The sequence below is a fragment of the Canis lupus genome, chromosome 5, assembly GCF_003254725.2.
Source record: "Canis lupus dingo isolate Sandy chromosome 5, ASM325472v2, whole genome shotgun sequence".
NCBI lineage: Eukaryota > Metazoa > Chordata > Mammalia > Carnivora > Canidae > Canis > Canis lupus.
This window is the reverse complement of record NC_064247.1, coordinates 64,679,035-64,705,509: the sequence shown is the minus strand read 5'-3', so window position 1 is coordinate 64,705,509 and position 26,475 is coordinate 64,679,035. Positions and strand designations below refer to the sequence as shown.

Genomic DNA, 26,475 nt, shown 5'->3' with positions numbered 1-26,475 from the left:
AAGCTGCCCAGGCGCTCCTGAGACATACATTTTAGATTCACGTTCAGATCCTAAAAGATCCCTGTGAAGGGTCCTTCCAGGGTTCAGCTAACCTCAGGGCCTCCTACGGCCTGCTTCTGTCGCCAGGAGAGCACCCCGGGGAGCTGGCCAGGACACAGCACTGCGTGACCATCTCCCTCCCAGGTGTCCCCTTCGTGTGTGTGGCCGGGAGGGCACACTCAGAGCACACAGCCATGTGGTGGCCAGGCAGGCAGGGAGTCTTCTCCGAAGTGGGCTCTGCCTCCCATCACTTCACACAGCTCTCCTGGGGCGGCATGAGCCTAGCCTGCACTCTGGCTCCAGGCGGGTGGGTGGGCAGGTGGGAAGGCAGATGGGACGCTGGTGGGAACGTGCTAGCATTCTGGAGGCTCTGGGGAGGCCTCCCGCTCATCAGCTTGTCTACAGAGGGCAGGGGCTGGGTGCAGATCCCGAAATCACTTGTGGTTAGATCCAGCGGCTCTAACTCTCCAAGACCAGGTGTTTCCATTCTAACTGTGAAACCAGGCACGGGAGAGAGGACAGCTGCCTCCCCCTGATGAGCAGCTGCGAGCCAGAGCTTCGTTCCCGGGGGTCTCGGGAGGCTGTGCCTACAATCTGTGCTGCCACCACAGCGCCACGATCTTGCACGTTTCCGAAGCAAGGGCTCAGCTGCCCGCTTCCTCCATCGCCAACCGCTGCTGCGGTCACCTCTACCCACCGAGAGGACCCGCGCGGCCCGGACGGCGACGTACCCGTGTCCGGCGGGGGCGGGGGCGGAACTAGCCCGCGTGCCGCGAGACTCGTAGAAAGGGCCGCCGACGGCGCATGCGCGAGCGTCAGTGCGCATGCGCCCGGGCGCGTCCATCTCCTGCCCCCCCAGCCCCCGGCCCGATGGTTCCGCCCGCGGGGGGCGGGGCCAGGCGCGGCGGGAAAATCGGCGCGGAGCGCGGCACGACTTCCGTCCCTCCGGGTCGCGGTTCCAGTCCCTGCAAGCGCCATGGCACAGCCCCGCCTCACCGACTTCTTCGCGCGCCGCCGCCCCGGGCCCCATGCCTCCCGGCCGCGCACCAAGGCGGCTTGGCGCACCCCGAGCCCCACCGAGCCCGCGCTCCGCGCCCGGGTCCGCACCCCCGGCAGCAGCCGCAAGCGCCCCCGCCCGCCCGCCGAGCCTGCGCGCGACCGCCCCGCGCCCCCCGCGCGCCGGAGGCTGCGGCTGCCGGCGGACGCGGTGAGGGGGAAACCGAGGCGGGGGGGTCTGCGCAGACAGCAGGGCGCCGGCTTGCTGGGGCCGCCCTGAGAACCGAGCGCCAAGGTGCGGGCGGAGGGGCGGCTAGATGTCCGGCCTGGCGGCCAGGGTGGGCGACCAGGGGTCAGGGCCTCGGGCTGGACTGCGGCAGAACCGCGTTGGCGCCGGCAGCGCCCCTTCTGGCTAGCTGGGGAAGTAGGAGCCCTCGTTCACCTCTGGGGTCCTGCCCTCCAGGCCTCCCGTCCGGCGCCGGCTGTCCCTGACGCCCCGGAGGACTCTTCTGACCCTTCTGACCCGGCTGCCCTGGCCGCCCCGGCTGTCCCTGACGTCCCGGATGACTCTGCTGACCCTGCCTCTCCATCTGACCCAGCTGCCCTGGCCGCCCCGGCTGTCCCTGACACCCCGGGTGGCTCTGCTGACCCTGGCTCTCCAACTGACCTGGCTGCCCTGGCTGCCCCGGCTGTCCCTGACGCCTCAGATGTCCCTGCTGCCCCACCTGCCCCAGCTGCCCTGGCTGTCCCTGGCTCCCCAGAGCAGGCCCCTCTCTCAGCAGGTCGGCTGCATCGCCTGGCTGCCCAGGAGAGCAGGGTGAGGCTGGACCCAGGGCGGGGGAGGTAGAGTGGTGTGGGTGTGACTGGCCAGCTGATAGCATCTTGTGTCCACAGGCCTCCTCAAAAGTCACTCTTTCTGAGCTCAAGTCGTGTCTGCAGCGGGCACGGGAGCTTGGGGCTCGGGCCCAGAAGCTGAGGGCAGGTGCCCAGAGGAAGGATGCTGGGGAATCCAGCGTCCCCAAGGACCAGGGGCACCCAGCAGGGGCGTGGTGAGTCCTGGGTGGGTGGTTGGGCTGCGGAGGGAAGGCTAGGCTGGTGGGAGCAAAGGCAGGACAGGGCTGGGCGGGGGCTGGGGGGGGGACTGCCCCTTCCATAGAATCCATCGACAGGCCTTCAGATCCCCGCCCTGCCCCTTGCTAGCTCTGCGCCCTGGCTTCTGTGAGATGCTGCCAGTTCTGGCCACAGGCTGTCCTCCCTGTGGTCATCATGTGCCTCTTGGAGATAAAGAAGCCAGGGTTGGGGGGGCCCAGGACTTTCTAGGTGACCAGACAAGACCTGGCAGAGCCAGGTTTGAAGCTGCACATTCTGCCTCCATCTCAGTCATGCTCTTGACTGGTAGATGGGGCATGCGGGGGCTTTGAGAACTGCTCTGTGGTGTGGCATGGGAGAGGCTTCCAAGCCCTGGCTCTGGGGTCTCCTTGGCCACCCTGCCTGCCTGCCATTGGCGTGGGAGGGGTGTGGGTCTGGTGCTTCTCTTGAGGCCTGGCTCCCTCCCTGGCAGTGGAGAGAAGGCACCTGCCTACCAGCGCTTCCATGCCCTGGCGCAGCCGGGGCCCCCAGGCCTCGTGCTGCCGTACAAGTACCAGGTGCTGGCAGAGATGTTCCGCAGCATGGACACCATCGTGGGCATGCTCTACAACCGCTCTGAGACCGTGACCTTTGCCAAAGTCAAGCAGGGTGTCCAGGACATGATGCGCAAGTGAGTGGCCCTCAGGGGGTGGGGGCCTCGCCCTGCCCGGTGCGCTCTGACCCCAGCACCTTTCCTATAGGCGCTTTGAGGAGCGCAACGTGGGCCAGATCAGAACTGTGTACCCTGCTTGTTATCGCTTCCGCCAGGAGCGCAACATCCCCACCTTCAAGGATGGCATTAAGAGATCTGATTACCAGCTTACCATCGAGCCAGTGTTGGACCAGGGTGAGTGTGCTGTGGCCAGGTCCACGCAGCTCTGAGCCTGTTTCTCTGCCAGGGACTGTCGATGAGACATGTGGTCTAGGGGCTGGGTGACTGGGTTGGCCCGGCCTGGGGGCTCAGGCCTGAACCCTTCCCACAGAGGCTGGCAGTGCGGCTCCCCAGCTCACGGCCTCACACCTCCTGCAGCGCCGGCAGGTTTTCAGCCAGAATCTGGTGGAGCGCGTACGGGAGCATCACAGGGTGAGTGGGCGGTTCTCGTAGGAAGTGTGCCCTCCTCCAGTGCCCCAGCCCTTCCTGTAGCTCTTAGTCTTAACTTGCAGGACACAGGCCTTCTCGAGAGGCTGAACTCCTCCTCTGCTGCCTCCTACAGGGTGGGTGCCCAGCTGGGTGAGGGTGAGGAGCTTGGCAGGGCAGCCTCAGGCTCCAGGAGGTTTGTGATGGGTTCAGTGGGTGCCGTTGGCCCTGCGGAGCACCCAGAGCAGAGAGGGGCAGGAAGTTACCTGAAGTCATCCGGCAGGGACAGGGCCCCAGCGAATGTGCCCAGGGTCACCCAGTACCCTCTACTCCCTTTTCACACAGGCCTTCCTGGCCTCCCTGAACCCTCCCATGGTGGTGCCTGAGGAGCGGCTGACACGCTGGCACCCACGCTTCAATGTGGACGAAGTACCTGACATCGAGCCGGCTGAGCTGCCCCGGCCACCTGCCACGGAGAAGGTGGCCACCGCACAAGAGGTGTTGGCTCGTGCCCGCGGCCTCATGTCACCCAGGGTGAGACTGTGTCAGGGATCATAGGGGCAGGGCAGTCCAGCCTCCACGTGGGCACCGACCAGCCCCATCCTTGGCCACGCACTTCGTGGGGGTGGGATGTGCCCTCCCTGCTGGCTAGCTTTGCCCTGGGGCAGCGATTATTTGCCCTGATGCACAGGGCGAGCTTGGGCTAGACAGACCAGTGTCCACAGGGACGGGGGAAGGCTTCTCTTCATAGACCAGTGTCCATGTGGATGGGAGAAGGCTTCTCCTCACAGACCAGTGTCTACGTGGATGGGAGAAGGCTTCTCATTTCTCTTCTTTGCCCTGCCCCAGATGGAAAAGGCCCTGAGTGACCTGGCTCTGCGTACGACCAAGCCTAGCAGCCCTGGGGCCCCCAGCCCTGCCCTGCCGGTCACCCCACCTGCGACCCTGAAGGGGGTGTCCCAGGACCTGCTAGAGAGGGTGAGTGTTTGGGGTCTTGGAAGGAGGGCCATGGGGGTGGCTTTCCACTGACTGTTCCCGGGCTCCTGTAGATCCGCTGCAAGGAGGCACAGAAGCAGCTGGCGCAGATGACCCGAAACCCAGAGCAGGAGCAGCGGCTGCAACGGCTGCAGCGGCTGCCCGAGCTGGCCCGCGTGCTGCGCAGCATCTTTGTGTCCGAGCGTAAGCCTGCGCTCACCATGGAGGTGGCCTGCAGCAGGATGGTGGGCAGCTACCCTGCAGCCATGAACCCCGGTGTGTGCAGGGGTTGGGGCTGGGCCCTCTCCGCATCCCTGAATCCTGGGTGAGGGTGGGCGCCGTGGATTTGCCACCTGCCCCCTGATGTGTTTGGAGCATCTGTGTTGTGGACTGGGTGGGCACAGTGCTCTTGGGGTCATCTCCAGCCTCTACCCTTATGACCCAGCCAGTCCCCGCTGCAGCCCCACGGGAATTCAATTCCCTCCAAGCCAGGGGTGGCTCCCCCTTGGGGATGGGGGCTGGCCTGGGGCTCATTGGGGGGAGCTCAGCATTTCAGCGAGGCTGTTCTGGGTCCCCTTCCCCATCTACTCATACAGACCAGCGTGGTAGGGGCTAGAACAAACACTGGGCATCGGGAAGGCCTGCTGACAGGGCTGGGTACCCGTCCCCTGGGGTTAGCACCACTTAGCTATGTACACACCCCAGCCTCACATATCCCCTGTCTGCAGGAGAGATGGAGAAGCACATACGGCTCCTTTCTGAGCTGCTACCCGACTGGCTTAGCCTCCACCACATCCGCACAGACACCTACATCAAGCTGGACAAGGCTGCTGACCTGGCAGGTGTCATCATGAGGCTTGCCCACCTTGCCCTTGCAGAGGCAGCACTGTGAGCCTTGCGGACACTGGCCTCAGGCTCCTGGCCCACCCGCTGTGTCCATTTTACTCCCATTAGGAACACGATGCACTTTCCTCCCTTCTGCACTCCCCACCAGGCTTTCTGGCCAGTGTGGATGGTAGGCCTACCCCAGAGCAGCGTATCGTCATTAAACTGGTTTCTGTTGGGGACTTTGTCTTGGCTGTTGGGTGTGTAGAAAAGTGGGGTATGGGAGAGGTGGCCTTGTGGTCACTGGGCCAGGCAGTTGACACCCCCTAGACGTCCACGTAGGAATCCAGGGTGATCCCGTGGGCTTGGTGCCCCCCTAGATCCTTGTAAGAGGCAGGCAGGCTGCGAGACCAGGGTGGTAGGCCACTGGCTCTGAGGATGGAGGGAAGGCTCTGGAAGCCAAGGACGTGGTGTTCCTGGAGCCTCTGGAAGGAACTAGACCTGTCAAAACTGACCAACACTTCCAGTGTCTAGAACCCTAAGAAAAGGTGCTGGACTTGTGAGAGCAGCAACCAGAAAGCAGTTTGGGCGGCACCCAGTCTCTGCTCCTTCTAAGGACATAAGACAGTTGGCTGAGGACAGTACCACAGACAGGCCCGCCCAACCTGCCAGGTGGGATTCCTGCACGTCCTTGCCCCCCCGGCCCAGATCCCACTCCTCCCCGGCACCTGGAGGAAGAGCAGCCAGTGTAGCAAAATAGTTTATTCATCCTCTCTGTGTTTGTACGTGGAGCTGCTGGGGCTTGGCACTTCCAGAACCTGCCAGAAGGGCCCTGAAGGTGGCCCAGGCACTGGAACAAGGCAACTGTACAAAACCGTTACAAAAGTGCAGGCAGATGGCCGGTGTCCCCCAGCAGCCAGCCACCAAGTTGGAACTCCCATCTGCCAGGCTGGGGCCCATCACTCATACTGCAGGAGAGAGAAAAAGGGGACAGGGTCCAGCTTCTCCCTGCCCTTCAGTGATGTCAGCTCCACCAGGCTCACGCACTCCAGTACCTTGGCCTGCAGTTGGCCCAACAGCTCACAGGCTGCGCGCATGGTTCCTAGGGTCAGCAGGGGGCAAGAATGAGGCCCTGCCTAGCTGGGGCCATCCAGCCAGGGGAGGGGGTGGGTAGGTAACGAGGCTCCCAACTGCCCACGCAGGGTCTTGGTGCTCCCTGGTAAACTGTAGAGTGCTGGGCCCCAGTCCACTTCTGCTCCCACTCCCGTGGCGGGGCACATTCTTCTACCCTAGCAGCCATAGTACCAGGTCCTCTTTGCTAGGGGGAGACCCTCACCTCCAGTGGCCAACAGATCATCCACGACAACCACCTTCTCCCCTGGCTCCAGGGCATCTCTCTGGATTTCCAGCTGAGCCTGTGGACAGGAAGCAGAAACATGGTCTGCACATCTCCGGGGATGCCCCTGGTGTGCAGAGCCTCGGAGGGAACAGACCGGAGGCCAGTCTGGACCCTGGTTCTTCGGCTGTGTGAGCCAGCCTGGTCTCCCAGATGCAAACTGAGCAACAACCATGGCCATTCCCAGCCCACTCACCTTGCCGTATTCCAGCGTGTACGAGGCCGACACGGTGGGGCCGGGCAGCTTCCCTTGCTTTCGGATGAGCACACAGCCTAAGCCGAGTTCCTGGGCCAGGGAGGGGCCAAACAGGAAGCCTCGGGAGTCCAGGCCTGTTGGCAAGAGCTGGGGTGTCAAGGGGCAGTGTGGCCCAGCAGCATGAAGAGCCCCATGGGCCCATACTAGGAAAGGACAGGAAGCCTTTGCAAAGACAGCAGGCTCCTAGGTTTGTTGGCTCCAGCCAGAAAGGCAGTGGCATCCATCCTCTTGAGGACATTGACCCAGTACCAAGTGCAGGGACTGCTGGGTGCTGATGGGCAGATTGGGAGCTGGGGCCACAGAAGAGGTGTATCCTGTTTGGGGGTGCAAGGAGCTGTGCGGCTGCTGGGTTGTTACCTGTCTTCTCCCCATAGTGCTGCCTCAGGTATCTGGGGAACAAGTAACTATAGAACAGACCCAGATGCCCCTTAAGCATCCTTCAAAGATGCATCTGCCCGAAAGGAAAAGTGCAGGGCCCCCACCTGGGAGGGCCAGGGGATGGGGCTCATGCAAGGCCAAGACCTGCCGGGGTGCTCCCTGAAGCCCCATGTTGGGGGAGGACCCACAGCTCAGTCTACACTGCAGAAGGGGTACACCACCATTCTTGGCCTAGTGGACTCTTGGCCAGACACACCCTGGGAGAGTCAGCCCGGTCTCCACGTGTCCAGGGCTGAGGACCTGGGACTTGGGGTGGGGGAAGGGGGTGACCTGGGCCTGGGCTGTGCCACCAAGGCTGGAGGGGAGGTGCAGCAGGTGTTCCTTACAGTCCGGGGAGGGGGGGGGGTCACCGGCTAAACACTGATGCAGTGCCCAGCCTGTCCCCTGAGAGCTGGCCCCAAGCAAACGCTGGGCGCCCCTCCAGTGTGCGCTCTGTTCAGGGGAGAGGGACACCCCTGCGGCGGCAGGGGGCGGGCGGGACTAGGGGGGTATGCCCGGGGCACGCAGCGGCAGGGGGCGGCCAGGTCGCGAGGGGGGGTCCTGGGGCACGGCGGAGGCGGGGGGCGGGCAGGTCGCCGGGAGGGGGTCCTGGGGCACGCAGCGGCAGGGGGCGGCCAGGTCGCCGGGAGGGGGGACCCCGGGATTCAGGCGCCCGCCCACTTGCCCACGATGTAGTCGATCTTGCCGCCGTGGGTCTTCCTCAGGTGGCTAGCCAGCAGCTGGATGGAGGCGCGGAAGGAGTCGGGGTCCTTCAGGAGCGGCGAGATGTCCCTGGCAGGCGAGGTTAGGTTAGGCCGTGTGAGCCCAGGGGTCGGGCCCGGGCCCCGCTCACGCCCCCGCCCCGCCCCGCCCATCCGTCCGCGCGGCCCACGTGGCTGGCCCAGCCGCACCTGAACAGCACCCCCGGGACGGGGAAGTCCGGGAAGCTGCGGATGCGCCGCGCCACCAGCTGCAGCTCGGGGTCCGCCATCGCCAAGCCACCGCGCGTCGGCGAACCGCGGGCCGCAAGCTGCGCCGGGCGCACGCCGGGGCGGGCCGGGCGGGCTGCTCTGCGCCTGCGCGGGGGGCGGGGCCGCGGGGGCGGGGCGGGCCGCTTGCGGGGCTACCGTATTTCACCGAATCTCGGGTGCCGGGGTGGTGGAGACGCGAGGGTTTCCCTGTACCCTGAACAAGCGTCCCCGCCGAGGGTGGCCTAGGCGGGCCGGGCGGGGCCCCGAGGGAGAGTCGGGGAGGAGGGGTGCTAGGGCCGCCGCCACGCCCCGCCTCCTCGGGGCCTCGGGGCGGGACCCCGCGATCGCACCCCGGCGCACTCTCCCGACGCCAACTTCCGCGAAATGCAGCTCTTAAAAGAAAACCACCGAAAATGCTCGTTACTTTATTCGAATGCTTTATTCTACTTCCTCCTTCGTCATCTCCCCAGTATTACAAGGACGCAGCTGTGGCATCGGCATCAGTGCGGAGACACGAAGATCCCCACCCCCCGCCCCGTACGGAGTGGGGGCGCGGAGGGTCAGCAGGAAACACCCGCTGGAGCCCAGGGGCAGAGGGTTGGCAGGGCAGCTGAGGCACCGCTTACCCCCGGGGTCCCGGGGTCCGGATCCTTAGGAAAGTGGGAAATCCAAGGTGCCCTCCGTTCCCCCGGGGCCGGGGAGGCCTTCCTTGGCTGTGGCCAAGATCCCCTCCCCAGTCACAACCCACCATCGTGGGGTGCAGGGGGCCTCTGCATAGGGCCAAGGGGCCAATGCAGGACAGGCGGGCCCTCTAGGTCCTGGGATGGAACCCAGCACATAAGAGGTCGGCAGGCCAGCAAGAGGGTTCCGAAGCTCCGGGGCCAGGTCTTGGGCACCAGTAGCCGTGCAGGTCCCGCAGGGGTGCAGATGAGGTCCATTTGGCATGGGCAGGGCAGAGGGCAGCTGGGGCTCTTCCAGCATGGGAGCCCTGGGGCTAGAGTCCTTCTCCCTGCAGGATCTGGTGGGCCCAGGGGCAGAGCCCAGGCCTGGCCTGAGCGGATCAGGCCACTGCTAGTGGGGCCAGGAGCACTTCTTGGGGGTGGACTCTGGGGGCGTCAGGCACTTCCCTAACTTTTCACAGCCTGGGGGCGCCCAGTTCTGGCAATGACAATTAAGAGAGAACATGAAGTTATTCTAACACTTCTGGGCTTTGCAGACTCCCGCCCTGTCCCTGTCCTCCTTGGCCTCAGGGCCCAGGGAAGGAGCTGCGGCCAGGCTGCTGCCTGCCCCTGCTGTAGCGCCACTTTTCAAGACAGGCTGACCCAGGAGGTTGCTCACAACCTGCTCAAGATCCTCCATAGAAAGCTCTTTGGTTGTCAGCTGGGGAGAGCTGGCTGGCTTCTGCAGTGGCTCTATGGGGTACAGCCCCTCGGCTGCACACTTACTCTATATAGCCCTGTTTCTCCTGGCACCAGAGACAGATTCATGCACATCCCTGTGCCTTGGCAGGGAGACTCAGAATCACCCTGGGGGCACTCCCCTGAGAGGGGGCCAGAGGCTGTTACTGCATCAGGGTATCAAAGCAGGGAGAGTCCCGGGTGAAGCTCTCTCCTACTGTGGATGGCATCACATGGCACTGATGGCTCCTGCAGGGTGGGGCCAGTCATGGGGGCAGGGCAAATTTTGGATAAGGTAACTGTTCTCAACCTTTGAGGCAGAGCAAAATGACAGGGTGTGTGCACAATACAGATTCTGAGGCCCATCTACCCATCTGGGGGGGCAGGGAGAGCCGGGTGTCTGGTGTGCAGCAGGACAGCTGGCTGGGGCTCAAGGGCTGTGACTGACTGCAGGGCTGATCTTGTCAGAGACCAGAGTACACCATACCAAATCCTCATCCTGGCTGGGCTGGCAGGGGTTCATGTGCGAGGAGGGTAGAGGGCAGAGGGCAGGACCTTTCCTTCCTCCAGGTATGGTGAGGACAAAGGGCTTTGCACACACGTGCACCCACCACGTTCACACCCATGTAAATCATGCAGCGCTCCAGTGGCAGTGCTCACTCTGAAGTGTGGAGGCCAGTCCACACTGTTCCAGGCTGCTTACAGGATGGAGAGGGGGGTGTCCTGCACTCCTTCCGGGTCCAGGGGTCAGTCAGCTGTGACAGTCCCCACGGTGCCCAAGGGAGGGCGGGAAAGGACGTGGCCACCTAGAGACCCAGCCTGGGCCTGCAGTGCATTTGCTGACCTAGGAGGAACTTGGGTTTGGGGATAGCTTGCTTTCACAGGAAGATTAAAGGCAGGGCTTGGAGTGGGCATCAGGGGCTCCTCCCTGGGCCAGGGGCGGAGTGCTCTCAGGCTCCAGGGATCAAGGCACCTGAGGTCCTGAACCAGGGTTCTTCCTGTGCCACTGCTGTGAGTTCAGCACCCAGACAACCCCTGCTGGCTTCTGCCCCCAATGTCTTCCATACGGAGCTTCAGGACACGAGGCTCCAAGGTGTGGTGGCCCTGGCTAATGAGGTAGCCTTGCCCGCCCTTTAATCATGCTTAGCACCAGGAAAATGCTTCCAATGCCCGACTCTATTTTCCTGGCACACCCCCTCCACGCCCCGTCCACCCCACGCAACACTTTGACTCCCCCCTCCCCCCACCAGCAGGCTGGACTCCACAAAGCAGCTTCAAAGGTGCTTAGCTATTCTCAAAATTACAGGGCAGGTCTGGGGGATGGGGTGCTTGGGGGAGGGGCTGTTAGGCTGGGAAGCCAGGCTAAACCATCCTGAGAGTGCTCGGTGGGTTCTGGGGTGCATGTGTCCCTGATGAGACCTTCAGGCCATCAAACGTGTGCGCACCCCACATGGGTGTGGCTTATCCAGCACCCGCAGAGGAGTCAAGCCCCTCCCCCACCCCCACACCAGGTCTGCACCAGGGCAGCAGGAGGGAAGCGGGGCTCTAGCCTGTAGCCCCAGCAGCCTCTGAAAGCGTGCTGTCTGCTGGACTCCTGCCCCACTGCCCAGGGGTTGCCTCAGCTGCCAGAACCTGCTGCAACCCTAGACTGCTCCATGTTGAAAATATGGGTGATGATCTGGGGTGTGCAGACTTCATGTAGCCCTGGGGACACCCTCCCCACATCGGCAGCCCGTGGCACGTCAACCACTTACCATGACTGCCCGGTCACACACATTGAGTTGGGGCTGTCCAGGGACCAGGGTCTTCTGGTGCTGCTGGACAACGGGGGTGACCCTTTGAAGGACATCCAGGTACTCAGTGCTGGCAAAACTAGAAGCAAGAGTGTTAGGTCACTGAGGTAGGGAGGCCCAGGCAGGTTGGGAAGGGGCCTTGGGGATGAGGGACCCCTCCCTGATGGAGATGCCAGACAGTAGCCCCCCACCACTCTATGCACAGTGGGGGTCCTGCCCAGGGGCAGGTGTGCAGCTCGGGAACACTCCCCACGCACGGGGCTGCAGGCACAGTGGCCAGGACTCCTGCCTCGCTGTTCAGGCCCTGAGCCTTGGCCGGCACCGCCGGGGGCACCGCCAGGGTCAGGGTACCCTGGAGCAGACCCAGATCTCTACAGGCTCCTGGGGCCTTGCCAATTTCTCGGGCCTTCTGGCCCAGATTTGTGTAGCAGGAGCAGCTGGTCCTGTCTTGCTCACTCTGGTCTCTGGGCCTGTAACGGTGCCTCTCCCAGCTCTGCCCCGCTCAGCAGACCCTCCACCGTGTCCTGTAGGCTGTGCTCATAGCACACACCACCTGCAAGCTTTTCAAAGCCTGTCTCGAGGCCTGTGTGGAGGCCTGTGTGGAGTCTTCACCCGATTCTGCAGCCAAAGGCACTGGGAAGAACAGGGCATAAGCTGTGTTCAGCAGTCTCAGGGCCGTGGTGCAAGTGCATGTGGGAACCCTCCTGAGCTGGGAACCCTCCTGAGCTGGGTCTTCTTTCCAGAACCGTGTCCCACCCTAGGTCTGGGTCTCCTTGTCTGGAGCATGGGCACCAGGGCTGCCATGTGTAAGCTCTGGGTGATCCTGGGGCCAGTCAGGCAGCTGGTAGGCAGAGGGACAGCACATGGCACCTCCAGAAATGGCCCTGCCACCTGCTCCTGTGGTCCTGCTGGGTCTTGGCTATGAAGCTACTTCCAGGGGCAGGCGGAGGGCTTGGACTGCCTCCTCCCAACCTCCTCCCAGCTCAGCCTGATTCCTGACCACACTTGTACCTGCCTCTGGGTTCCAGACCACGAGGGGCTCCCAGCCTCCCCCCGTGAGTGTCCTGGAGCCTCCGTAACAAATGGCCACAGACTGGGGCTTAGACAAGCAGAATCTCTTCCCTCCCAGTTCTGCAGGCCAGAGTCTGAGACCCAGGCAGAAACGCACCCCCTCTCAGAGGCTCCACTTCTGCCTCTGTTTTCCTGTGGCCTCTCCCCTGTGTCTGTGGCCTGTCTTCTGCCTCCTGTGGATACTCTCATTGAATTTGGGGCCACCCTACTCCAGGACAACCTCATTTCCACCTTCATCTTAATTACCCCCACAAAGTCCCTCTTGCCAGTAAGACCATGGATGAGTTAGTGGATGCAGGTGTGGGGGACATCTGTTTCCTTCCCACAGTCCTGGGCATCTAAGCTGGACAAAGGTCCCAGGATGTGTCTTGAGTACTCTGGGTGGCCAGACCGGGAGGGTGAAGCCCCAGGGTGGGTCTTTCCAGGCTGGGGCTTCCTGCCACATACAGTGGTTCTCGTCTACCCCACACCCCCGACTCTCAAACCCCCACAGCAGCTACCCCCGAAGGCAGCGTGGGGTGGGGGTCATGTGACTGGGTCACAGAGACCAGTGGAGTGGGAGACATGGATGGCAGGCCAGGGCAGAGGCGGACACCAGAGGACAGGCGCTGCAGACCTGTTGGGGCAGGAGGACCCATGCTTTGCTTGGTGTTTTTACGGGTCTCCAAAGCTCAAGGCATGCATGTGACTCTCTGGGAATACCAACCCCCTAGTGTGTGCCTGCAGTTAATGGGGCCTAGCCAGGGTTTTCCTGGCACCCTGGCTCACCTGAGGGGGAACCTCTCCCCAGGGTCTCGTCCCAGGTGGAAGATTAGGGGCAGCTTCGTGTGCTCCTCCTGCGTGTGGGTGGTGACTCCTGAGACGTTCTGCCCAGGGCAGAAATCAATGCCCTGAAACAAGAGGCCAGGAGGGCAGTGAGTGCCATGTGTGCCCACACCCTGGGAGCCCAGGAAGCAGTGGCCATGAACTCCGCAAGGCAGGCCAGTCCATCTCATGGCTGTGTGCTGCATCCCAGGATGCTTGAGTGAGCATGCGAGGGCCAAGCATGATGGAGGACGGTGTCTTTCCAATGCCTCAGGCTCAGAGCTGCAGAGCCATCAGGCCTGTATTCTTGTACCACGCTGGCCCCCTTTTTTGGGTGGGGAGAGATGAATCTCTTTAAAATATGTTAGGAGCGCCCGGCGGGCTCTGTTGGTGGGGCATGTAACTCTTGAGCTCAGGGTTGTGAGTTTGAGCCCCACCTTGGGTGTAGAGATTGGTTACAAAAAAAAAAAAAAAAAAATCTTAAAAAAAGATTATTACTTAAAATAAATAAACTATTTTAGCCCATATTGGCAGCTTGACCTTAATTAACTTCCAGGGCAAAGCTGCCCCACCTGGTCAGACTCCTGCAGCCTCCTCGGAGGCCAGGAAGAAACGGGAGGCCCAAGTGCCGGGGAACAGGCTAGGACTGAGACAGACGTGTGGCCAGCGCTCCCACTACCCCCTTCCTCCCCAGGCCACCCCTGCCCTCAGGGTTCCTGGTGGGGGCAGCTTCTGAGCTGCATCTGAAAAGGGAAGTCACCCATTCACCCCCTCCCCCTGCCCTCCTCCCCTTCCACCACCACAGCAACTTCTTGCAAGATACATCCATGAAGGCCAGAGAAACAAAAGCAAAAATGAATCACTGGGACTTCATCAAGATGAGAAGCTTCCGCACAGCAAAAGAAACACTCAACAAAACTAAAAGACAACCCACAGAATGGGAGAAGATATTTGTAAATGACCCGTCAGATAAAGGGCCAGTGTCCAAGATCTCTAAATAACTTATTCAACTCTACAGCAAAGAAACCAACAATCCAATCATGAAATGGGCAAAAGACATGAACAGAAATCTCACAGAGGAAGACATAGACATGGCCAACACGCACATGAGAAAATGCTCCGCATCACTGGCCATCAGGGAAACACAACTCAAAAGCACAATGTCATACCACCTCACACCAGTGAGAATGGGGAACATTAAGAAGACAGGAAACAACAAATGTTGGAGACGATGTGGAGAAAGGGGAACCCTCCTGCACTGTTGGTGGGAATGTGAACTGGTGCAGCCACTCTGGAAAACTGTGTGGAGGTTCCTCAAAGAGTTCAAAATAGAGCTGCCATGCGACCCAGCAATTCCACTGCTGGGCATTTACCCCAAAGATACAGATGCAGTGAAACGCCGGGACACCTGCACCCCGATGATTATAGCGGCAATGTCCACAATAGCTACACTGTGGAAGGAGCCTCGGTACCCATCGACAGATGAATGGATAAAGAAGATGTGTTCTACCTATGTAATGGAGTATTACTCAGCCAATAGAAATGACAAATACCCACTATTTGCTTCGACGTGGAGGGACCTAGAGGGTATTATGTTGAATGAAATAAGTCAATGGGAGAAGGACAAACATCATATGGCCTCATTCATTTGGGGAATATAAAAATTAGTGAAAGGGAATAAAGGGAAAGGAGAGAAAATGAGTGAAAATATCGGTGAGGGTGACAAAACATGAGAGACACCTAACTCTGGGAAATGAACAAGGGGTAGTGGAAGGGGAAGTGGGTGGGGGGTTGGGGTGACTGGGTGATTGGAACTGAGGGGGGCACTTGGTGAGATGAGCACTGGGTGTTATGCTATATGACAGCAAACTGAACTCCAATAAAAAAAATCTTAGGGATCCCTGGGTGGCGCAGCGGTTTGGCGCCTGCCTTTGGCCCAGGGCGCGATCCTGGAGACCCGGGATCGAATCCCACGTTGGGCTCCCGGTGCATGGAGCCTGCTTCTCCCTCTGCCTGTGTCTCTGCCTCTCTCTCTCTCACTGTGTGCCTATCATAAATAAAATAAAAATTAAAAAAAAATCTTAAAAAATAATGAAAAGGGAAGTCAGGGTGCGTGAGTGGTCCTGGTGCTGGGATGGCCCCGCCCCCCCCAGAAATGCCGGCTACCTGGCGGATAGGATAGGATCCCCAGGGGATCCTGCTGCACTGGTAACCCTAGGGCCCTGGGCAGCTGGGCTCCAGGCTTCAGCCAACACAGGACAGGTCTGGAGAGGTGGCCGTGACCTGTGCCCATGAACCCCAAAACTGTGAGCTGGGTGACACGCTTGTGCCACTCATTTCTCCACCATGAGCACCTGGAAGGCTTTCTGTAGGCACCAGTGTAGTCAACCGGCAGCCTGCTCCGACCCTCTCTGTGTGTGCCACAAGCAGCTGGTCAGCAGGGCCGTCAACATTCTGCCTTTCAAGAAAGCAGGGTGGTTGGAAACCCATGACATTCCATTTATCTGCACTGAGCTGTGATTCCTAAGTCAGTGGCTGGAAAAATACGGAGAATTGAAGATGCAGAGGGCAGTGAATAACGGAGGCCCAAGTGGGTTCCACAGCGGGTTACCCCTGACCTCCTGGGAGCAGAAGTGTTGCAGCATACGTATGGATTCAACAATGGGAGAGATCATCATCCCTGGCATGAAAACGTTGGCAGCTCGAGGTCTCGAGAGAGCATGCAAATCATCATTTGGATGCAAATCAAATAACCCTATTTAATTAAGACCCTGCTAATTAGCACAGGATTCCCCTTCCGTCCTGTGAGGGAGGCTGCGCCTGCCCCATGTGGCCCCATTCCCTCAAAGCTGGGGCCCTGTGCAGAGCTGCAGAATGGGGAGCAGGGAGCAGGGCACACCTGACCCTCCTCAGCCCTTGCCCTTGGAGCCCTGCTCTTAGGCTAACATGTGTGGGACGTGATCCGGACATGCACACCTGTACGTGGCTCCTGCTGCACCCCACACTGCACATGGCTCTTGCCATAGCCTCGGCCAGTCCCTGCGGTGGCAAGGTCACACACCTGTAGGAACAGTGATCCCTCCCCTGCTCAGCTGGCCTTGGGGTGGGGTGGGAAAGCCTGACCTAGGATGTAGGTGGGCCCCAGGGACGTGAGTACAGCTTGTACACTGCTAATAGGGTCCATGTGGGTGATCCCCAGGGATCACAGACCTCCATTCCCCGCTGAAACACACCCCCAGGCCCCTCCTTCAGGTGGTGAGCCTGCCCTAGCTGGGCAGCCCCAGGAGCTTCTGAACATAGCAGGCCCTAGCATGGGAGCCCTCTGGAAGGGCTGGGAAGAGGTAGACCTAAATCCTGCTGATGCTCAGTGCTCGAGGGGGTGGTCGGTGGCCACAGGGACGCTGTTGCCCTTACTTCTTGGGCCCTGCCCCACTAACACATTCCCTCAGCCACCCTGACCCCTGGAGGGGGAAGGGCAATCGGCACAGTGGTGTGGGCAGCCCCTGTGTGAGCCCACTCGGCCATCTTGTGTCGGGGCCATTGCCTCCCAGGGACAGACGCTCCTGATGTCTACACATGGGAGAGACAAGAACCCTGTGCTTTATCTCCCAAGACCTCAGCAGCAGTGCAGAGCAGACCAACCTGGGAGCTGCCACAGACAGCCCTGGGGGGCGGGAGCGCATCTCCTGGCCTCTGGACAAGAGGAGGGAGCACTCACTAGCCGCAGAGTGGCCCCGCCGGGGTGTGCTGAAGTGTCCTCTCCCGACCCTTCCTGGCCCTAGCACACAGTCAAGTCAGAAAAGGTCACACAGGGAGCTGCTCTACCTGCAGAACCTTCCAGACTCTTCTGATACCCTATCTGAAAGAGGCTCCCCCAGCTCTTCTCAGTTTCAGCCTGGGTGGGAAGCTGGGACGGGTCTCATTTGGGCCGGGGCTGATGGGACCAGGCCCCAAGAAGTCCCAAGAGCCTGGAGAACCAGGGAGCCATGGGAGGCCTGAGCGGCTTCTGGAACCCCAGCTGCTCCTGTCCACTAGGACCCTCGAGCAGCCAACAATGGGACTGGAGATGGCCCGGGAGACATGCGTTGTCACAGGAGGGGCGGTGGGGAGGGAGAAGTGAGGCCATACAGCTGCCCCAGCCCTGTACTGCCAGGGTCTGGGTTTTCAGGGCCTCCTATGACCTCTCAACCTCTGAGCACCTGAAGGGCAAACTGCACGCAGCCCTGTCTGACAGGAGGTGGGCTGCCAGGTGCTCAGGTTGGCTGACGTACCTGAACAAAGGTGGGGAAGAAGAGCAGGTGCGGGAGCCCTGGACGCAGGGAGAGGAGGGGACGGGTGCTCATATTCAGGGAGCCCAAGGCTAAGAGAAAAAGCCAGAGGACAGGGCTCAGCCATGCTTTTTGCTAACTGTGTTCTGGGAGAGCTTGGGTACTGCTACCACAGTGAGTCTGGGGGCCCACAGGACACTCCTCTGGGTTCACTCCAGGTGTCAGAAAGCAGAAGAGAAGCAACAGTCCAGCTAAGCTCACCTGCTGCCAGCTCTTGCTCCTGACGGCCAGTTGGGGACATGTGCTGGGCACGGGGAGGAAGTGTACTGTCCTGGGCACTGGGCTCTGACTGCGTGCCTGGGGCAGTGGCCCCTCATCCACACGAGGCACCGGGTCTGGGCATCGGTACGGGTGTGCCCACAGCCAGGCCCACTTGCCTCATCAGCTTGGGCACCAGATCCTCTAAGTCTGCAACTGACTGCATGCCGACTGGTACACCACGTCCTCGCGCTCAGATGCTTTGCTAACCTAAACTGCTCTTCTTTCCAACTAATGAACTTTACTTGTGTCTGAGATCTGGATGCTCAGAGGGGTGGGGGTGTCACCCTGAAGGCCCTGTAAGAGGCAGGGGCTGAGGCCCAGGAGGGGCAGGACAGGGCAGCAGAGAAAGCCACACGCAGCCTCCAGGACAGATGCTGGGAGGAAGATGCTGCACCTGCTGTTTGGTGGGATCAGCGAGCACCTGGCCAGGTGAGAGTAGGTGGGACTGGGACAGGAGGGGCCAGAGGAAGGAAAATCGGTTCACCTGAGTCCCCCAGGCCTCTGAGTAGGGTCAGAGCCTGTCCTGCGGGATGTCTCAGTAGGGAGAGTCCAGGGTCCTAAGGAGCTGTCCCTGTAGCTATGCCCTGTCACTCCCAGCTTCTCCCTATGGCAGGTGAGTGAGAAAGGTGGTGAGTGTGAGACTCCTGTGGCCACCAGCCCTTAGTGGGGGCCTCTGGTTCTCTCCACCTGCTGCTCTGCTCTGGACAGGATGGTGGGGGGTGCAGTCCACGGCGCCGCAAGCCCCTTACCTGTCTGAACTCCTCCCAGGAATTGGTCCAGGTCCAGAAGTGGGCCTTGTACTGGCCAAGGGTGACTGCCATCAGTGTGTCTCCACGGTAATAGAATATCGGCCTGTTAGGGAGGGAGGGATGGGGTTAGGTGACACAAGAAACGTGTGGGCTCACAGTTATGTTGAAATTTTACAGAAATGACCATGCTGAGCTCACATTGGCACAAAGGTGAATGGGTCCACCAGGCTGCCAGGGGTGAGCCCCATGGTTGGTCCCCTGGGGGCGAAGCTGGTGGCAGTTGTAGAACGGCCCTGGCCTCATCTCAGGGCAGACAGCCTGCTAAGAACACCACTATCTCTGACACCCCCTCCCCACCAGGAAACAAGCTCTTGTGCCAGGTTTCAAGTCAGAAAAGACAAGCAATGCCGACAAACACCTAACAAAGCAATCTCATCCCTGCCCTACAGCCGAGGCAATTGTGTAGCTCCCAGGCCAACGGGTGCCTTTCCTGGCTACAGAACTCAACATTTCAGAATTTACATCCTTCAGAGAAGCCTATGACACTCATTTTGTTTGAACAAAACAGCAGCTGTCTCAAGCTGGGGAGCAGTGGAGTCGGGACATGAAGAATCCAGCAAATATGGACACAGGATGGAGCCGGGCTCCAGCTGTCTGGACACCGGTCACTTGGGCAGACAGGTCTGTCCTCCTTCCAACAGCCCGAGGCAGAAGGATGCTGCAGGCAGGAGGGAGGTGTTTCTACCTTGAGACCAAGACCTGGATGTGCCCAGAGGCCCTAGGTGCTGCGAATGGTCTCAGAGGACCAGGGCTCATGCATCAGGATGCTCTCAAGCCACAAAGTCCCAGGGTGTCTCCTCATGTCCTCCCTCTGCCCCAAGCCAGCTGGGGGAGGAAACCTGCTTTGTCAGCCAGGTCTGGCTGTCACCTGGTGCTGGAGGGCCAAAGGTGGTACAGGGGCCAGTGCCCAGCTGGAACCTACCTGTCTGTCAGCTGGCCCCCCAGCATGGCAGGTAGCAGGTCCAGGCCGTCAATCACCCTGTCGCTGGGCGGTGCCAGGCCTGCCAGGGACAGGCTGGTGGTGAAGAGGTCCATGATGCTGCCCAGCTGGTGGCTCACCTGAATGCATGACAATGGAGGTGCACTCAAAATGCCCTGCCCTGACTAGATGGCAGCCAGGGGTCAGGTCCTTAGGCACAGGCCCTTCTGCTGCCCAGCAAGGGGCACACAATCACACCCCTTCCAGTGCATGTACATACCCTTGCCCTGTCACCTTTCCATGCACCCTGCCTTTTCAGCCTCAACTTGCTCCAGGCTCTCCTGGAGCCCCTCAGGTCCTTAAAGGTCCGGCTGGCTTGTGTGCAGCTGCCACAACTCTTGGGACATTAGGGCTGAGTGGGGATTCCAACTGTCCCATCCCTAGTTCCCATGCCTTCGTTTTTGTGGTGACTATGAATCGGAACCAGACAGAAGTGAGAAGATGGTGTAGGAAGAGGCCAGCGGGGTCCAGCCTGGTGGACCTGCCCTCTCTGAACCTGTCACCATTATTTTAACACTGAACCACTGTGAATTTCCCAAATCAGGTGAGAGCACAGTGGGAAAAAGAGGCCTGTGAGGCCCAGAGCATGAGGAGCTCCTCCAGCATGAGAAGGGGCAGCTGGCCAAGGCTGACAGGAGGATAGGTAAAGACTGGACAGGCAACTGATGTTCTAGGTGACCTTGGCCCAAACTGAATGCTCTAACTCCATGCAACCAGCAAGACAAATCTAAGGAAAGGAGCACTCTTGGCAAAGAACTGCCTGCTGGTCTTGATAGACGCACGTCTGCTCCCCTGCCTCTTCTGGAGCCCACTGAGTGCTTTCATCCCATCCCACCCCACAGCACCCGTGGCCCACTCTCCCCAAGCCTGGATCTGGGGGGTGAGGGCCGGGCCAGGAGGAAGAGCTGGAGAGTCTGTTGGCAGGTTTGGCCAGGCAGACATCCCCTGTGTGCATGTTGTTGATGAATCCAACCACTGCTTCCCTCACCTGGGAGGACCCCTGCCTCTGTCAGGGTATCACATGATAGTCCCCAGACACGAGGAAGTCTGTTTAGACACTGAGCACACCAGCCATGGCTGCTCGCATTGCTGGTTCTATAGTCCAGTGTGGAGGGAATGGGAAAGCCAATGTTTGATTTAAACCTTTGCAGAGAGGAGGAGGTGGTGGCCAATGGCATTATTTCGTTCCCATGGCTTTTCTCCCTTGTCACTTTGAGACAAAAAGAGAGAGAGAAAGAGAGAGAGAGAGAGAAATAAAAAGAAAGAAAAGAAAAAAAGAGAAAGAAAGAAAGAAAGAAAGAAAGAAAGGAAGGAAGGAAGGAAGGAAGGAAGGAAGGAAGGAAGGAAGGAAAGAAGGAAGGAAGGAAGAAAGAAAGAAAGAAAGAAAGAAAGAAAGAAAGAAAGAAAGAAAGAAAGGAAGAAAGAAAGAAAAAAAGAAAGAAAGAAAGAAATCCAGATATTTTAGCTACCTGGAATAAATAAATGGGGAGGAGAGACTGCTGTGTGGATGGCATGGTGGGGTAGAACGGAATATCTGGTGTCCTCCTTATCAGCACAGAACAGCTGGGAGCATAGACTCTTTCTGAAACACAGGAACTCTCAATGTGCATAATGTCTTCAAGAAAATGCAATTGTCTGCTGTGGGCTCATGGCAGGAAGTCATTGCTGTTGCTACCACCACTTCCAAGACTTTACTCTGAAACAAAGTCTCCCTGCCAGGTGTGAGGGGGTGCGGAGTATCTGAAACCAGTGGACAATGACAGGGTGTTTAAATAGAGTCCTCCTGTGGTCATTATAGGGCACGGACCTTACAACCTGTTTGCTTCAGTTTCAGCGAGTGCTGTGGGACAAAGCACAGGGAAGGCTGCACGGATCTGTTTGATATGTTCTCCTCTCCAGGGAGCAGGGCCCAGAGGGGTGGAGGAGGATGATCCCAAAGGCTGGAGCTTTCCCTTGCGGGAGGACCCCAAGGAGACTGTCCTGGAGCGAGAAGTTGTGGGGGAGCCCAGGGAGGAGGTGGGCTCCATGCTCCATACCTGAGGGCTGCTCCCAGCTCTACCACCTGCTAGATAGAGTTTCTGACAAGTGACTTCCTTTCCTTGGGCCACAGTTCACTAACATGTGGGATGGTGATAACAACGATGATGGTGATAGTGACAATGACAGTTGGGATGATGGTGATGATAACAATGATGATGGTGAACGTGGTGGTAATAGTGGTGAGGATGACAGTGATAGTGATGATGGTGAGGATGATGGTGACAGTGATGACAGTGCTGGTAGTAACAGTGGTGATGATAACGGTGAGGATGATGATGGTGATGACAGTGATAACGGCGACAGGATGATAGTGATAATGATGATGATAGTGGTAATGATGGTGATGACGATGATAATGGTGGCGATGAGAGGTAGTGATGGTGGTGGTGGGTAGAACAACATCAATGCCACCCTGAGGTCCACATCCCCATCCCCAGACCCCATGAATGTTTCCTTACATGACAAAGAGGGAATCAAGGCTGCCAAACAGCTGATCTTAAAATAAGAGGTGATCCTAGATACCTGGCAGGGGCAGGGGGGAAAGAGTCAGAGCGACCACTCGACTGGATGTTATCAGCCTAGATGATGGAGGGCGGGCTGTGGGTGCCTCTAGAAGGCGGGAAAGCCGGGGAAATAGATCCTCCCCTGGAGCCTCCAGGCGGAACCAGCCCTGGGATGCTGGGAGTCTAGTCCAGGACCGTGCTGGTCTTATGACCTCCAGACTAGCAGATGAGGGTATTGTGTAAGCCACTGAGTGTGGCAGTCATTGCAGCAGCCACAGGGGAATGTTTCCCTCATGGTGGTGCTGTGAGGGCTGAGCCGACACCAGCGGAAACAGTGCTCTTTGGAGCGCATCGGAGGAGAGAAATCAGTTAAGAGCCAGTGAGAGGAGTGTTTGCAGACATCAGCCCTGACACCCACATTTATCAGGAGTCTCAACTGAGATGCCCAGAGAGAGAAGACCCCACATGTGGGTTCTTAGCAGGAGGGACAGAGCAAGGGGCTCTGAGGTGCAGGAGAGGCTGGCCAGTGGAGACGGCAGCACATACAGCAGGTCCAGCCAGAGGGCCAGGCTGCCCAGCCCTGTGGCTTGCACCTGTGCACTGCAGGCGTGGTGGAAGCCATTCTGTCTGAGACTGTGCCTAGGGAACCAGCAGCCTGGGAGGTATATTCTGTGGTCAACTCTGTTTTTAGAAACCCAGTGCGCTCTGTGCCCTCCAGGTGTTCGTGATACCCATCAGCACACTAAGACTCTGACAAGTCCTTCAGGGGCTTAGCTTAGTTTATCTCAGGACTGCCACGTTCACTGACAAGGCAGCCCTGTCACCTGAGGGCAGCTGCTAACACTGTGCCTGACGTCCCCATGCCTGCCCCATCTGCCGTTTGCCAGCCATCTCCCGGTTTGGAGGAACTGGGAGCTTCATGTCAGGGGGTGGCCGATCTGACTCACCCGGCCTGCAGGGATTCGCCCGGGCCACCATGCAATCGCAGGCTCCCTCATCCCACCTTCAAACGTGGTCTGCTTCCCGCACAGAAAGGGGCCGTTGCTACCACCTAGGGAGACAGGGTTGTTGCCCATCAGATGTCTACCCCGAGTCCCCGGGGCGGTGCCCACACTGCTGGGCACTTGCTTTCAGGAGGTGTCCATCTGTCACAGCCTGGTCCCCCAGGGGTCATGTGGCTGGAAGGACCAGCCACAGATTTCAGACCTCAAGCTTAAGGCCAAAAGGCCTGGAGATGCTCTGGCAGTAACTGTGTCCCTAAGGCAGAGCGCCCACTCAGAAACGGAGAGCACAAGCACTGCCATAGGCCAAAGCCACAGTTGATCTCCGGGAACAGCCTGGCTTACACACTGGGGTCCTCAAGCGCCCCTGTGCGTTTGTGGTTGGGAGTCCAATTGTGTCATCCCGTGGGTCCCCTGGTGGGGTGTTCCATTGGGGGTGGGGCACAGATTCTGAGAGGTCCCGCCCTGTGCCAGGACATGTCAGAAGGCAGACAGCCCTAGCCAGGCTGCCTCGCTCCCAGAGCCCAGAGGAAGATCCCTGTGGGACAAATGGTGACCTGTCGCTGCCAGCACCAGAGGCCTGAGGCTCCTTCAACGCCAGGCCCTCATGAAAAATTGGAGAAAATGGAACGGAGTAGCGTTTTTCTAGCAGTAACCCCTGTGGCTTGCTCCTACAAGGGACCTGAACCCTGCCACCACGTGTTAGTGTGGGCAGACCCTGAGGAAGAGCAGTGAAGGTCATGTAGGACCACACACCAGCACAGGCAGCTGAACACACATGCATGTGGATCACAGAGAATAGCGAGGACAGGATGCGGCTCCTTCTGGGGGGACTCAGAGATGCTGACGAGGGTCTACCCTCTCTACCTCTATTTCTCAAGCCATGTGGTGAGTACACAGATTCTTACACACACATGTGAACCATTCCATACTCTAGGCATGAGGATGGGACACTGAAGCCTGGCCCTGGTCTAAGAGGCTGGTGGTCACAGTGAGGGCTGGGAGGCTCTCAGGGTACCAAGTTGGGGAGGGACAGCAGAGACAGCGGCATCCAGCATGCCACGGGCCTCTGCTGGGAGACAGACAGACAGTCCCACCCTCATTTCTGGGACCATCAGCTGCATGGGGAGAGTCTGTATGAGGACGAGCCCCCTCCATAGTCGTGGAGGGCACCACCTGGCTCCCTTGGGGCCCCCGACCAGCCAGGCCCAGACTCCGTCCGACCTGCTGTTCTGTATGTCAACAACATGATTCCTTCTCAGCTTGAGACCATCTGCCCCCCAGAGAACTGGCTGCAGGAGACCCTCCCATTCTGTGTAATGGCACAGAATGCACTGTCCCTGACAGTAGGGCCCCCAGAGCCTCCCTATCCAGGTCTGTCCCCCTGGGTTTCTTGCTCCCTGTGACTTTCCTTCCAGAGCCCTCAGAGTGACTCAGAGCTCTGCTGAGGCCCCAGTGTTTTCAAGAACAATGGGACAGAGACGTGCCACTGTAGGTGTGGAAGGGGCAGGGACTCCTATAGGACGGCAGGGTGCAGCCTCTGCGCTCAACAAGATGGAACAGCCTGAGAGTTGGCTAAGTAGCCTGAGCAGTCACAGCCCCAAGGAGGCCCCCTTGCTGAGCTGAGCTGGCACTCTGGGGTGGGGGGCTTTTGGAGATGGCTCCAGCCGTCCAGGGGCAGATGGTGCTCCAGGAAACATGGGTGTTGGCAGGTGGCCCCTGCCAGTCTCCTGTGTAACTAGGTCAGGGCCACTCCCAAGTCTGTTCCCACTGGACAAGGGCCCCCGAGAAGGGAGCGGGCATCTCCCCCACTGGACAGAGTCCTACATCAGCCCCTTCACCCTCTACCTAGGGTGGCTGAGCAGCCCTGATGGAGTATTAGAGACTCAGGGCCCCGAGGGCAGCCTTATTGGTGGAGGCAAGGGTGTCTGCAACACTGGCCTTGGTTAGGAGCAGAAATGAGGGCCGCGCCATTGTCCGATGTGAAGAAAACAAATGTGTTCTCAGAGATCCTCAGGTCCTGGAGGAGGCTCAGGATTTTCCCAACGCTGTTGTCAATCTCCCGGACGGCATCCCCATACCTACAGGAGAAAGGACATTAGTGAGCTTTATGGCTAGATGACACAGCGGGCCAGCTGAATTCAGAGGGGAGGGAAAGACCAGTTCCTCAGGTTAATCCAGGACACAGTCAACTGCACCACCACCACCCTCCTCCCGTGAACTTCGGGCTGGTGGGCAGCTTCGGAGAAGCATGGACCATCTGCCTTCTTCCGTGATGGATAATTAGAGATGTAATGACACAGAATGCACTGTCCCTGACATAGTCAAGTGGAGCTGAACCGTCTGGGTGGGGGTCTATGTCTCCATGACCAAGGACTCACCGCCCTCGTTGGCTGGTGCCCAAGAAGGGTCTGGAAGCGTAAACAGGTGCATGAGTGGCATCGATGGCCCAGTAGAGAAAGAAGGGGCGCTGAGCTGCTTGTTGCCTCTTAATGAAGTCCAGGGCTTCCTGCAGAGAAGACCCACCTACAACTGCCCTGGAGGCCAGCCTTCCCCGGCCAGGGCCTGCCCAGCCCAGACTCCCATTACCTGCAAGTACACCTGGGTGAGGTTGGCCTCCCCAGTCTTCAGGTTAATTGGAAATTCCTCATAATATCTGAAAATAACATAGGCCCAGACAAGAATCAGAATTCTGGAGACCAAGAAAGCCTCCTTTTCCATGATTTCATAGAGCTACGGACCTTGCTCAGAAGAGGGAAATGTTGAACATATGCATAAATGGAACTGGAAGCTGGCCTTGTTCCTGAGGTCATGGGGTTGTAGAGGACAAGGTGCCACAGGAGCCCCCCCATCTGGGAGGCAAACGGGAACAATGTGAGGACGGGGAGGCTGGAGGCAGAGAGGATGGGAGGTGGGTCTGGGGTCACCAGGGCTGGTGGCAGCTCACAGGGCACAGACGCTCTAAGCTGGCCGTGTCTGTGTGGTGGGATGATTGTGCTAGAACCCCTTGAGCCGCAATTCCGAGGAGCAAAGTCTCTCCCAGGGAGACTATTACTAAAATGCAAGGGCCTGACCCAGATTTCTGGCCAAAACCCACAACGAGAATTTCCACCAAAGATGTCAAACAGTAAAAAAGGAAGGAGAAAAGGAGAATTGAGCCAATCGAAATTCCAGACAGGCCAGGGCCCAACCTTGCAGGGCCACACTGCAGGCCCCCGAAGGCAGGTGCTCACAGAGCCACTTCCCTCCCACAGCAGAGCGCTCTTGGTAGCGCCATCGCCCCAAGCATGTGGCCCACAGAGCGCGCGGCCCACAGAGTGCGTGGCCTGGGGCAGGCCAACGGCCGGGGAGCTGGAGCAGCTTCAGGCTGAACAGTGTTGTGTGGACACCTTGTTCAGGGGAGGATCT

At 59.3% G+C, this 26,475-nt stretch overlaps 3 protein-coding genes across 6 annotated transcripts in view; 1 reads left to right on the top strand and 2 right to left on the bottom strand.

Moving 5' to 3' along the window:
- The first annotated feature begins 936 nt into the window (after nt 1-936).
- Nucleotides 937-5,283, top strand: CDT1 (chromatin licensing and DNA replication factor 1). Of its 2 annotated transcripts, none has more exons than XM_025427097.3 (10): nt 937-1,246; nt 1,499-1,852; nt 1,930-2,084; nt 2,597-2,794; nt 2,865-3,010; nt 3,147-3,247; nt 3,587-3,739; nt 4,091-4,219; nt 4,291-4,492; nt 4,945-5,283. In XM_025427097.3, exons 1-10 carry the CDS (start codon nt 1,016-1,018, stop codon nt 5,106-5,108), a joined length of 1,833 nt encoding a protein of 610 aa, XP_025282882.1. In that variant the 5' UTR covers nt 937-1,015; the 3' UTR covers nt 5,109-5,283. The 2 variants fall into 2 exon arrangements, with proteins under 2 accessions (XP_025282882.1, XP_025282881.1); XM_025427096.3 differs by having other exon boundaries at nt 938-1,246; nt 3,587-3,775.
- Nucleotides 5,284-5,788: 505 nt separating this feature from the next.
- APRT (adenine phosphoribosyltransferase) lies at nt 5,789-8,181 on the bottom strand. 3 transcript variants are annotated; one of them, XM_025427101.3, is made up of 6 exons: nt 8,022-8,181; nt 7,796-7,902; nt 6,634-6,767; nt 6,378-6,456; nt 6,097-6,143; nt 5,789-6,009 (listed from the first exon to the last, which is right to left on the bottom strand). In XM_025427101.3, exons 1-6 carry the CDS (start codon nt 8,099-8,101, stop codon nt 6,001-6,003), a joined length of 456 nt encoding a protein of 151 aa, XP_025282886.1. In that variant the 5' UTR covers nt 8,102-8,181; the 3' UTR covers nt 5,789-6,000. The 3 variants fall into 3 exon arrangements, with proteins under 3 accessions (XP_025282886.1, XP_025282884.1, XP_025282887.1); XM_025427099.3 differs by having other exon boundaries at nt 5,789-6,143; XM_025427102.3 differs by lacking the exon at nt 6,097-6,143.
- A 320-nt stretch (nt 8,182-8,501) lies between these two features.
- GALNS (galactosamine (N-acetyl)-6-sulfatase) overlaps nt 8,502-26,475 on the bottom strand; it is a 28,693-nt gene continuing 10,719 nt past the window's right edge. The window contains exons 6-14 of the mRNA XM_025427098.3: nt 25,657-25,723; nt 25,449-25,576; nt 25,009-25,148; nt 23,014-23,117; nt 19,467-19,603; nt 18,485-18,587; nt 13,111-13,232; nt 11,233-11,350; nt 8,502-9,239 (exon numbers count right to left, since the gene is read on the bottom strand). Coding sequence (XP_025282883.1) covers nt 9,153-9,239; nt 11,233-11,350; nt 13,111-13,232; nt 18,485-18,587; nt 19,467-19,603; nt 23,014-23,117; nt 25,009-25,148; nt 25,449-25,576; nt 25,657-25,723 — 1,006 coding nt within the window. The 3' untranslated portion in view covers nt 8,502-9,152. The remainder of the gene's footprint in view (nt 9,240-11,232; nt 11,351-13,110; nt 13,233-18,484; nt 18,588-19,466; nt 19,604-23,013; nt 23,118-25,008; nt 25,149-25,448; nt 25,577-25,656; nt 25,724-26,475) is intronic.